The sequence below is a fragment of the Martes martes genome (assembly GCF_963455335.1).
Source record: "Martes martes genome assembly, chromosome: 7".
NCBI classification, from domain to species: domain Eukaryota; kingdom Metazoa; phylum Chordata; class Mammalia; order Carnivora; family Mustelidae; genus Martes; species Martes martes.
This window is the reverse complement of record NC_137894.1, coordinates 96581720-96594778: the sequence shown is the minus strand read 5'-3', so window position 1 is coordinate 96594778 and position 13059 is coordinate 96581720. Positions and strand designations below refer to the sequence as shown.

Below are 13059 nucleotides of genomic sequence, written 5' to 3'. Positions count from 1 at the left end.
CTGACATTTTGGTGCTGGGGAAAAATACATAAACAATGTCTGGTAACAAGTGCTCTAAAAATTTTTTCTTAAAGCTGAGTAGGCAGTAGAGAGTGATAAGGGCTACCATTTTGAATGAAGCATCAGGGAAGGCCTTTCTAGGAAAGTAAGATGTGAGAAGACACCTAAACGAAGAGAGCGAATGATTCATGCAGTTACACAGGATGATTAGTGTTTCAGTTATGACTGGCGTACTGACCTAAAAGATCTTTCTTCTCTTCATCTTTGTTGGGATTTTCTGATCTCTCTTTGCCCTTCCCAAAAAATAGCTATATCCGGTGTTTTAGTAATTGTCCTTCTTAAATGCTGTTTTACTTGATGATACTTTACTCCATATTTGACTTCACATCGCTATTTCACATTTTCAGTAATTAAAGTTGATAACAATGTACTTTTACAAGGTCCTAAAGCTATGCAGTAAGATAAAGAATTCAGTATTATTATCCTCCCATAGTTTCATTTTACATCTATTTATATTCATTATTTTCTGCTATGCTGTGATACTGTGTTTTCAGGAAATTAGTATCACTTCTGAGATGATATTTTCTGCCTCAGTACTGTTATAAAAGTGGTTTTAATTGTTTTGTTGAATTTTTTTTAAAGATTTTATTTATGTGACAGAGAATGAGAGAGGGAACACAAGCAGGGGGAGTGGGAGAGGGAGAAGCAGGCTTCCTGCTGAGTAGGGAGCCTGATGTGGGGCTCCATCCTAGAATTCTGGGATCATGACCTGAGCTAAAGTCAGACGCTTAATGACTGAGCCACCGAGGTGCCTTTGAACTGGTTTTTTTAAGGGTGAAATTAGTGGCTTTTAACCCCTCCAGTATTTATGACAAAGATACTCTCAGATCTGGGGGTTTCACAGATACAAACTTTCATTTTTTTATTTTTTAAAGATTTTATTTATTTGACACATAGAGCATGCACAAGCAGGGGGAGTGGCAGGCTCCCCACTGAGTAGGGAGCCCAATGTGGGGCTCAATTCCAGGACCCTGGGATTATGACCTGAGCCAAAGGCAGACGCTTAACTGACTAAGCCACCCAGGCGCCCTGATAATGTAAAAATTTTAAAATACTGTGCAATTATCTTATTTTGCCAAATTAGAATATATTTTTTTAAAAATCTATCATCTTTATTTTCTAAGATGAAAGGTTATTTTACTACCCCAAAAACAGTACCTCAAGAAAGGATTTTATTTAATAAATACAGTTTTAGTAAATATAGCTTTATGATATAAGCTTATTAAACTGTCCTTATTTTTCTCATTATATCTCAAACCAGAGGAAACATGTGGACAAGGTCTGACTCTAATCCATGGTATTTGAAAATTATTGGCGTAGTGTATCCTTCATTATTTCTTTTCTGTTACTGCCAAAGGTATATCTGCCTTGAAGAGATATTTAGCATTGAGACTTTTTACTAAATTATAAACTTTTTAGGAGACAGTGCTGTTTACTTGTCTATGACTTTATTGAGTGAAAATTTTAAAAATGTATTTCTTATGACAACAGTATAATGTGTTCCTCAGGTGTCTAAAACAGCACCAACTGGAGAATATTTGACAACAGGAAGCTTCATGATAAGAGGTAATGACTTGTCGGTGGATTATGGAGATGGTTTGAGGACCGTTGCTAATAATATTTTCAAAACAGACTGTTCTGATTTCATATATGAAATATTTTGATTTCATATATGAAATTTGTTATGAAATAAGGAATATTTTGTGCTGCTGTGCAAATTTAGCATTTGTCATGTCATCTTCATATGTACTTTTCTTAATGAGACTGTGCTTTCACATAAAGTTATAAGGGTAAAAATGTATATAGCATGACCTATTTTCTAAAAACAGATCATTCAGGGCTTGACTAACTCAAAGATGAGAGCAAGTATTCGTATTTTTTCTTTCTTAATTCCTATTCCTATACATAATACCAAATTCTGTGAATGCAGAATGTTCCATCATGACAGATACAAGACAAAATAAATGTCATCACCAGTGTCAGGTGATTTGCAAACATAAAATGGAAAAAAGGATTTTTAACATTTATGTTTATTGTCTTTTATAGGAAAAAAGAATTTCCTTCCTCCCTCATATCTAATGATGGGGTTTAGTTTCCTCTTTAAGGTATTCCTCAGTTTCTTTGTTACTTTTTTTTCTGATTTTCATGACTCTTACCTAAAGTCCTGTCAGTGAAAAAGAACTATTTCCATAGGTAGATGAGTCTTGTGTTTGGAGACATCGAGGTGAACGAAAAGTCAGAGTGCAGGATGAAGACATGGAAACACTGGCAAGTTGTGCAAGTGAACTCATATCGGAGGACATGGATCAACTAGGTAGTTTGCAGATTTTAATGAAGTAGCTTATAGTGCTCCCTGTTTAGTTTATCTTCTAAGATCTTAGAAGATGATATCGACTATGGGATAATTGAAATTTCAAAATACTACTTGCTGTTCAATTTTACTGAATTTTATTTTTGGAAATGTTAAATATACTTGTTCTAGTGAACTATAAAGTAATTAGATCTGTAACAAACATACTATATAAATATATGTAGTAAAAGTTTAGTATTTAATGGGTCAAACATAAATGTGTTCAGCAGAGATAGAGCTCAGTTATTTACAAGTGAACATTTACTTTTGGATTTAAGTATCAGAAGTGATACAAAGGTGAGTTTATAACAAGTGTAATTTCTCACGTGAGAATTTGGCTTGATTTAATAATACATTTGCTTCAAGTGGAAAGCAGCTGTGGTTGCTGGAATAAATTTACCCACCTACTTAAAAGAACAAGGGAACGTATCCCCTCTATTATTTTTACAGTTATTCTCCTAGGGTCATTCCTTTTTAGGACTAATATTGCATTGTTTCATTTATAACTACTGTTGCATTACAAGATTTTTTAAAATTTTCACCATGTTCCTGACACTGTACGAAGTTCTCTATTTACATTATTTTTAATGAAATTCTCTGAACCATCTTTCTCAGATGGTGATGGCATCTCCTTTTATAGGGGAGGCAACTAAATAATATTTTTACTACTAAACGGTGTTTCTTTTGCGAAAGTGTGACTACCTTCTGTGTGCCAGTTATATTACATGTATTGTCTCATTTCACTTCTCATGTGCAAGTTATAATAACAGCAGCAGAATTTACAGAATTACTTCTCTTGTCTTCCTTTTTGGAAATACCCAACCAAGAAAAGTTAAAGTTTTCATTGTAGAAATGGTTGCAATGTCCAAGAAATCTATAAAATATCTTGGAGAGCATTTAGTCCAACCAGTTCATGATACAAGAGTATCCTTTCGTCTGACTGCCCTTTAGGGATGATCAGGCTTTTTTTTTTTTTTTTTTTGTTATCTTTTGGAGAAACAGAGTCAACAGAATGCCTTTTTGAAGTTTTCGAGGTAATCACCTAGCTTTGTTATGGTGGCATCACTCTGACTGTGTTTACAATAACTCTACAGATGGAGGTGACAGTAGCAGTGAAGAAGATAAAGAGGAATCACATGAAACTCCTGTGGAAGTGGAACTTATGACTCAGGTTGACCAAGAGGATATCACCATTCAGAGTGGTGGGGATGAACTAAATGATGAACTAATTCAGGAAGAAAGCTCTGAAGATGAAGGAGAATCTGAAGATGTAGCAAAAGATCAGGAACCTGTTGGTGAAATGAAGGATGAAGAGGAAGAGACATTAAATTATCCTGATACTACCATTGACTTGTCCCACCTTCAATCCCAAAGGTAATTAAAAACTTATTTTATAGCTGACAATGATAGAAGAGTTAATCCTTCTAAAACAATATCAAGGTTGACTTTAGTACTTTTACGCTCTGTTGTCCTATAATCTTACTATGTTTTTACCATTTGATTGGGGGACAGATTTCACTAAAGAAATTTCCAGGACCCAGGTAGAAAAATACAGTAAACATAAAAGTGGCCAAAGTAGGTCAAAATAGAAACAAGTATATGAGTATAAATGCTGATAATGTAAGGAAATTCCATAAAAAATTTGAAGCGTTTTAATCTTTAAATTCTTACTGATCACCAAGTAAACAATATCATTGTTTTAAAAGCTTTATCACTAGAACAGTTAAGAAGAGCTTAGGAGGGGCGCCTGGGTGGCTCAGTGGGTTAAATCCTCTGCCTTCGGCTCAGGTCATGATCCCAGGGTCCTGGGATCGAGCCCCGCATCGAGCCCCGCATCGGGCTCTCTGCTCAGCAGGGAGCCTGCTTCCTTCTCTCTCTCTGCCTGCCTCTCTGCCTACTTGTGATCTCTGTCTGTCAAATAAATAAATAAAATCTTTAAAAAAAAAAAAAAAGAGCTTAGGAATCAGGCCAGAATTGAGTCTTAGGGTATGTATGTGCTTGAGCAAGTTACTCTGTGTCTGAGCTTCAGTTTCTTTCTCTGTGAAAATGGCATATTACCCACCCCCATAGGGTTTTGGGAAGATTATATAAAGCACTGGGCAGTGCCTGGCACGTTGTAAGTGTTCGATACATGTCCACTATTTAAGAATTTATTTAAAAGTGTGAGACGAGCAATATCATTCTTAAGAATTTTATCAGGTGTGAAAATTTTTAGATTGCCAGTAATTAAGGGTGTGATACGGGAATGTCTGCAGACTTTGTAAATGAATGCCTTTTATAGGCTAGTAGATGCCTCTTTCTGGTTATTCTCATAGGTCCCTTCAGAAACTGGCTTCAAAAGAGGAATCTTCTAATACGGTAAGCTATTTTCAAAGTTTTGTGAAGAATATCATGTCTTTCTCATTAAATCATTTTTTACTTTTAATTTTACTTTCTGGAAGATTAATAGTAGTGATGTTATTTTTTATATTTGCTTGTGTTTTTTTGTTTTGTTTTAATAGAGTGACAGTAAGTTACAGAGTCGGAGACATTTGTCAGCCAAGGAGAGAAGGTAAACAAATTTGTGTTATCTAACTGGAAAGCATGTAAGTTTTTTTTTTTTTTTTTTGGTTACTGATGATTCAGTTATGATAGATGACTTGGAGGTTCTAAAGACCTCCCTTATTAAAATTACCAAGATTTAGCATAAAACTTGTTTAGTTCTTAATATTCAGCTCTAATAGGTTTTTCTGTTTTAGGTCCCTAATCTGTCACTACAGTCAGTGAGATAGGTTAAGTAACATGAGACAGACCCTTTGTTACATAAATATGTGCATTAAATAGGCTGGTTCTAGGATAATATTGGCAGGAATAAGCAGGAATACTTGAAAATGATTAGGAAAGTGGGCGCCTGGGTGGCTCAGTGGGTTAAAGCCTCTGCCTTCGGCTTGGGTCATGGTCCCAGGGTCCTGGGATCGAGCCCCGCATCGGGCTCTCCGCTCAGCAGGGAACCTGCTTCTCCCTCTCTCTCTGCCTGCCTCTCTGCCTACTTGTGATCTCTATCTGTCAAATAAATAAATAAATAAATCTTTAAAAAAAAATGATTAGGAAAGTTTCATTTAATAGAGAAGACTTTTTTTTTTTTTTTAACATAGTCTCAGGAAGCAAACAGAAAGGCAGAAGCAGAAGGAAAGGGATAACTGAGATAATCACTATAGGGTAAAAAGGCTATATAAAGCTAGTAAAGCAGTCCAAGAAGAGACTCTAGAGTGGAATGGATAATAAACCCTTGTGCTTGAGAAAGAAAGTTATTAAAAACAGTTTCAGCAAACTCTCTGAGGACACAGCACTATGCTAGATACTGAGTATACAAAGAGGTAAAATATAATAAAGTTTGTGCCTTTAAGGAGTTTTTGAGTCCTGGATTCAGGAAAGAGCCATACAGTAGGGATACAGTAGTTCAAGAGTAAGAAACTGCTGTGAGTCCAGGTGTGTTGAGAATGCCATCAGAAGTATACCTTGAAGATATATCAGGATGTAGGTAAATGAAGATAATAAGGTCAAAGATTCCAAGGAGAATTAGCATGAACAAAGCAGGGCAGGGATATGGAAGTAATATGCATAGTGCTTTGGGGAAATGGTAAGTAGACTGAGGTGAAAGGGGAAGAAAGTTCATGTTTGTGAACTGGTAGATGATAAGACTGACAAAGTGAACTTGGATTAAAAGTGGAGAACTGATTGTCAGAAGCTACGTATTTTTGGACTTGATCCTGAAAATGATGGGAGGAGCACTTTTGGAAGATTTTAAATGGGAATGTGAGATAGGTAAACAATTAAGGAAGATTAATCTAGAAGTTCATCCAGAATAGCTTATGGGGGAAATGCTGGAGAAAGGCCTGGATAGGAAGTGATAAAGACCAGGGCTAGCACAGTGGCACTGGGAATAGAAGAGATTACACAGAGAAAATATCATAGTAATAGGATTTCTCATTCCTCCTTAATCTGTATCATTATCCATTTATTTATTCAGCTAACCTAGCAACATATTTTATTGAATACCTAAGATCGGCCAAAGCCGTGCTGTCACAAAAACTACAAATCCCAGTGCCTGGCCATCAAGGGTGTTGAGGCTACTGAGTAAGGATAAGTCCAAGGTGACAGTGTGTGAAGCCTGGATGACAGAAAGAATGATAAATCCGTGAGAGAAGAATATTCAGCTTTTTCCTATATGCTGATTTGTGCTGCTTTTATACTATAGCCGTTGGTTATGAAGTTAACCAGATGCCATGATCTTTTATTTATTGCACATGTTCCCCTTCCCGTGCAGTATTTTAGGACACTAAGAATTAGATGTTCCCATTTCATTTCTATTTAGGGAGATGAAGAAGAAAAAGCTTCCAAGTGACTCAGGGGATTTAGAAGTGATAGAGGTAAAGGACAAAGAAAAAGAAAATACTCTACACGTTGAAGCTCATCAGAACACAAGCAAAAGTGTCCCAGCTGTGCAGCCAATGAAACGAGGACAGAAGGTAATAATAAAACTTTGGGCTGTGAACTGTTAAGGTGAGTCTATGGTTCACAAATGAAATTGTGAGGTTCTTCTTAATTTTTTAAAGTTTAAGTGAAACAAAAGATGTAGTTTAAAAAAAAAAATCCTATGAGACTTCCTTTAACTGAAAATTAAAGAGGTAAGATTCAGGGAACATAGAGATCATTGTTCCGTGTCCCTTTAAGATCATCTAGATGGAAGCTCTCATTTTATGTAGAATAAGAATTAGAAGTATAGACTTTTAGAAGTCTGAACTATCAATCTTTTATAGTTAGAGGAGTTCTTTGTGTCCTGTTTAAAGAAATCTTCAAAAATTAATAAATTTGTTATTTGGGCCCCAGCTTAGATTAATAAGGATAGAAATCTAGGTGACATCTAGAGGTCTATAGTTTTAAAAATTACTAGGTAATTTGGATGTGTAGCCGCATAAAAGAATCACCGGTTTAGTGAGAAAATTCACTCTTAAGAGCCTTTATCCAGCTTAGCTTTGCTACCTTGTTTCTTGTTCTTCCTCTTTATGTAGATCCTGACTCCAACCACATGCAAGGACTTGCTGTTGCTACACTGTCCTGTCTTTATCTTTTAATCCTGCTTTTCCTGTATTCCCTGATACTATAAAATTTACTTAAGACTTTCAAGCTGTACTTTCATTTCTTCTCCACAGTTCTTGCTTAAGCTGAAAAAAATCTTTCTCTGATTTACCTTAGAAGTATTTCCATTTAGAGTATGTTGCATTAATTTTTTTAGCACTTTTTCATTTTCTTTTCAGTGTTCCAAAATTCATTGTTTATGCACCACAACCAGTGCTCCATGCAATACGTGCCCTCCTTAATACCCACCACCAGGCTCAACCCACCACCCACCCCCCTCCCCTCCAAAACCCTCAGTTTGTCTCTGAGTCCACAGTCTCTCATAGTTTGCCTTCCCCCCGATTTCCCCCAACTCGCTTCTCTCCATCTCCCAATGTATGTTGCATTAATTTATCCTTATTCTTGTATGTGTCATCTTTTTCTGCCAGATGGTAAATTGAGGCTGAGGACTGTTGTTCATCCATCATTTTAGCATTATTTAGCTAAATAATGTTCATCCATCATTTAGCATTATTTATTATAATTTATAATTTATTATAATTTATCCACATTATTTATTATAATGGTACCTTCTCAGCATTTTTGACAAGAGCACCTTTTCTTTATAAACATGTTGACATTTTTTAGCTCCTGAATTTTTCCAAGTAAAGTCTTTTGATTTTATAGAGTAAAATGAAAAAAATGAAGGAAAAATACAAAGACCAAGATGAAGAAGAACGTGAACTCATCATGAAATTGCTGGGGGTAAGTAACATCAAACCCATTTTCTTTTTTGTTTGTTTTTTATTCATTTTTAGATTTCATTTACTTGATAGCAAGAGAGCGAGGGAGCGAGTGAGCGATCAGGTTGGTGCAAGCTAGGGAAGCATCAGGGAGAAGCAGCAGCAGCAGCAGACTTCCCGCTGAGCAGGGAGCCCAATGCGGGGCTTGATCCCAGGACCCTGGGATCCTAATCTGACCAAAGGCAGACATTTAACCAACTGAGCCACCCACTCACCCATTTCTTTTGCTTTCAAGGGGCATCCAGACCACTGCCTATCCTATGCTAGGATTCAGTAGATTTTTGTTAAAATAATTGACAATATTAAACACACTGACATTATTTTTTTTAAGTTTTTTTTATTTATTTGTCAGTGTTCACAGAAGCAGGGGGAACAGCAAGCAGAGGGAGAAGCAAGCTCCCCACTGAGCAGGGAGCCCAATGCGTTACTTGATTCTAGAATCCTGGGATCATGATCTGAGTGGAAGGCAGATGCTTAACCGACTGAGCCACCCAGGCACCGCCCCCCTCCCTTTTTTTTTTAAGATTTTTTTTTATTACAGCAAACTGACATTATTTTACTTCTGTAAATTGAAGTCTGCAGGTTCAAACAAAGAAGAAAAAGGGAAGAAGGGGAAGAAAGGAAAAACAAAAGATGAACCTGTGAAGAAACAGCCCCAGAAACCTAGAGGTGGTCCAAGGGCTTCAGACAGCATAAAGAAAGAAACTCCATCCCTTGAAGTTGCAACTCATGAGTTACAAGACTTGACCATAGATGATCCACATGATGATAAGGTAGGGCCACCACACATACGGATGTGGGCTTTCACTCCATTAAGTTCACTAACCACTCCAGGGTTCCCAGGACACGAGGCTTACATAAGTGCTAAAACCAGGACAAGTGGGAACCTTATTCTTAATGGAAAGTCATCTTAGAAATACAACCTAAAAGACTAAATTTCCAAGAAATAAGTATAAAAATGGTCATGTTCATATGATAAAAAGTTTCTTACCTTTAGAAAATTTTATGGAGAGGCTTTATCTGATTCTAGTGGGAACTTAGTTATAATAAGACAAATAATTTGGATTGTCTTGAAGATAAGTAGAAAGTAAATTTGCACTACTCTAGATTTTTCTTTAGGAAAAATGCTGTATTATCTTACATAATGTTCAGTGCCTGTACAGCTCAAGTTCCCTAGTGGAAAAACCAGCGAAAAGTGAACATTTATCCAGTTAAGAGGGTTGCCTAATTATTCTATCAACTAAACACAACAAGCCCAGCTTTAAGTGTATCTTCTTGAAATCCTGAGCAAAGGATTTATTACATTATACAACTGAAAAAAATGTGGTTTCGCTGGTATTTGTATTAATAGCAGTTAAAGATTTGGTTAGAATCGTGTGCCCTGTTCAGTGCAGGTAATGCTTACAGGGATTCTTAGTGTGTTACTGTTTTCTTCTTTCCCTGAACAGTGTTAGTTTTATAATGTGACAACTCATTTTGATCCTCAAATTTTTATACTATTCTCATATTTGTAATTTATTCTCTAAACCGAAGACTCCTAAATATTGAGGTGTTATGAATTATACATGAGAAATCTGGAGATAATCTAAGAAGAGCAAATGAAAGTAAGCTTACCTTAATATGTGAAAAATTTATCTTAGAACTAATGAACGGAGCATAAAAAATAAAAGTTCTGTTCACCAGGATTCTCCATTTTCCTTTGCCAAACATCAAATTTAGTTGTCATTGTAAATTATCACTTTAACATTGAAAATTGTCATTTTAATTTCCCTATTTTAGCATGCACCCCCATGTGAAAGTCTTTTTTTTTTAAGCTTACAGAGAACAGTGTTTTTTCTCCTTGAATGGCTTTGCTCTCTGAAATAGATGCACGACAGAGTTTTGGGACACTGAGGAACTCAGTCTTGGGGTCCATAACCTATTGTTTAAATGGGATAGTCTTGTTATATTACTGGGTTTTTTTCTCATAATCGTGTGAAATTTCAATTTAAGTTATAGCTGACTTTTAAAATTTTGTTTGGAACAGGAAGAGCAAGATCTGGATCCACAGGGTAATGAGGTATGATTTTGTGTTGGGGTTCCTGTTATGACACTCTGACTACAGTCTAGTTCCCAGAATATGTGATACACAATTTATAACTAGTTAAAACTTCTAAGGCTAAGACAAGGTTATAGGCTCTGGAGTCCAACATTCTGGGGTTGAACCCCAACTTTGCTACACATAACTGCAACCTTAAAGCATTATTTTTTGTTCTTCTGTTTCCTCATCTGAAGCATGGGGATGATTGGTCCCTACCAGGAGAGTGTTTGGAGAATATACATAAAGCATTTAGAAAAGTTCATGGCACACAGTAAACACTACTTCAGCACCAAACATCTTATCCAAGTTTTATTCATGTTGCTAAATAAATACGGTTAATGTTGTAGGCAGCCCACAAAATGGCAACTCTAAGAAGCCTGTAAAAACAGGCAAAATGTTCGGGTGGGTTTGGGGGGGGGGGTAATGGCTAGAAAATCCCCCCGGTCAAGAACTACTGGTGTAGCCAAAGTATCAGTCCCGTTTCCAGGCAATGGATTTAAATCTATTTGTAGTCATTATTATACATCATTTTAATCCATAATAGTTTTCTGCAACGAGTAACATCCAGCAAGTTTTTTCTCCCTTAAATGTATTTACAAATTTACGGGTATTATTTTTGAAAATCATTGTTCTCATTTCTCATTATGCTAGACAAAAATTTTAGTAGTGAAGAATATAAACACCATTGGCCTTAAATTCTTTGGACCTAGAAATAGAAAGCAGAGCTTAAGTCTATCAGAAAAAGATAAAAATATATTGAGATATTGGACTTTTTCTTCTTTAGGACTAGTTAAGAATTTTATAAATTGTTTTTGTTTTCCCTTTTTAGGAAAATCTCTTTGACTCTTTGACTGGGCAGCCACATCCTGAAGATGTATTACTGTTTGCCATTCCAATATGTGCCCCTTACACCACCATGACAAACTATAAGTAAGTGATCTATAGTTTACTCAAAACTGCTGACACAACAGTGACTTATGAATGGTTTTGTAATCTCTGTTCAGTAACACACACAATTTCTTTTTAAAGATACAAAGTGAAACTTACTCCTGGAGTTCAGAAAAAGGGAAAAGGTATTTAAAAATTGTTTTGAATTATGATTTTGAACATGTTTTCACAAAACAGAAATAGATTACTCTATTTTCTACTTACAGCTGCAAAAACAGCCTTGAATAATTTCATGCATTCCAAAGAAGCAACAGCAAGAGAAAAAGACTTATTTCGCAGTGTAAAGGTAAAGTATTCCTCCTGAAGTCTGGAGATCGGTGGTGCAGTTACAAGTGTTAGCAGTTAGTTTTCTACTTTCCGTTCTTTATTCAGTAGACGCAAGCAGCAGCTATTGTTTTGGTAGAAAATGTCTTACTAGAAGCAGTGTAAAGTAAAATCATTTCAGTTGAAAATTTTGGAAATGCCTTTCTTTTGACAGCAGAGAACACATAACTGTCATAAAAGAAACCTGACCACCATATACAATATGAAGATATTCAGCAATTCTCTTTTTTTAGGACACGGATTTATCAAGAAACATTCCCGGCAAAGTCAAAGTGTCTGCACCCAATCTTCTGAATGTAAAAAGGAAATAGCTGAAATGAAATCCTAAAATATTTGAGAAGAGCCAATTTTATAGCCTTTTGGAAGTTCACAGATGAAAACACCATGTAACAAGACTTCCGCATTTAAAAAAATGAACTAAACACTGCCTTGCTATATTCGCCAAAAGGACTTTTGGGTTTTTTTCCAGTTTTTTAGAGAGGAAACACTATGATAGGATTTCCTAAAATATTTGTGGACAGTTAAATGCTAACTGATACATCTGTAGTTATCCTACAGTTTCTTGAAATTTGGGAGGTTAATACTAAGTTTTCATTTCGTATTGTAAAGAAGTCAGACAGTGAAGTGGCTCAGTTGCTTAGACTATTGACTTGTTAGTCTGCCGTATAGAACATCTAATATATCTATTCCTTACAGGCCAGTCACAGGATTTTTTTTGTTTTGTGTTTTTCTGGTGGTGTGGTGTCGGGGGGGTTAAATATTTAGGATTAAGTCTTGGAAACCTTCTGCCTTTACTTACACTTGTCAAAAAATATATTAGACCAGATTTAAAATACACATAACACCTAGAAAAAATTGGCATTGATCATTTCCATGCATTTACACAACTTCAGTTTTCATCCTGATTTCTTTCTCGTACTCTCATTCAGTTTTATACCAATTTATTTTCTACCTCTAGTAATTATCAGCATGTTACAGAGTATCTTAACCTATGATATCGTAAGTGCACTTTTAGGCTTATCACTAAAGACTCCTGACCCAGCTCCTCCTATCTCCTAACAGAACAGAGAACTAAGTCATACATCATTCCCATTCTTTGATGAGCTAAAAAACTGTTAATTATTAAATGATTAGACAGTAGCTACCTACAGTCAATATGACCACTTGCCCCACCCATATACCAAAGCATTAATAAGGTCAAGTACTGAACAGCTGTTGGACCTTCCAGAATTTCTTTAACCAGCTTAGTCCTGTTGAGAACATTTCTCCATTTGAAATTAATGTAAAAAAAAAAACAAAACCTTTGTAATTATATAGCCTAGTGTTGTAAATACAAGACTACTCTTGCCATTAAAAAAAAATAATTTTAAAAAATAACATCACCATTTTGATAGTGG

General features: G+C 35.7%; 1 protein-coding gene across 1 annotated transcript in view; it reads left to right on the top strand.

The window, feature by feature from the left end:
• Window positions 1–13014, top strand: part of NEMF (nuclear export mediator factor) — a 51969-nt gene extending 38955 nt beyond the window's left edge. The window contains exons 20-33 of the mRNA XM_080807898.1: window positions 1569–1626; window positions 2107–2165; window positions 2254–2374; window positions 3505–3784; window positions 4726–4768; window positions 4912–4961; window positions 6765–6918; window positions 8195–8272; window positions 8886–9083; window positions 10337–10369; window positions 11220–11320; window positions 11420–11463; window positions 11545–11624; window positions 11896–13014. Of these exons, the coding sequence (XP_080664024.1) occupies window positions 1569–1626; window positions 2107–2165; window positions 2254–2374; window positions 3505–3784; window positions 4726–4768; window positions 4912–4961; window positions 6765–6918; window positions 8195–8272; window positions 8886–9083; window positions 10337–10369; window positions 11220–11320; window positions 11420–11463; window positions 11545–11624; window positions 11896–11973 (1377 nt within the window). The 3' untranslated portion in view covers window positions 11974–13014. The remainder of the gene's footprint in view (window positions 1–1568; window positions 1627–2106; window positions 2166–2253; window positions 2375–3504; window positions 3785–4725; window positions 4769–4911; window positions 4962–6764; window positions 6919–8194; window positions 8273–8885; window positions 9084–10336; window positions 10370–11219; window positions 11321–11419; window positions 11464–11544; window positions 11625–11895) is intronic.
• Window positions 13015–13059: the final 45 nt, after the last annotated feature.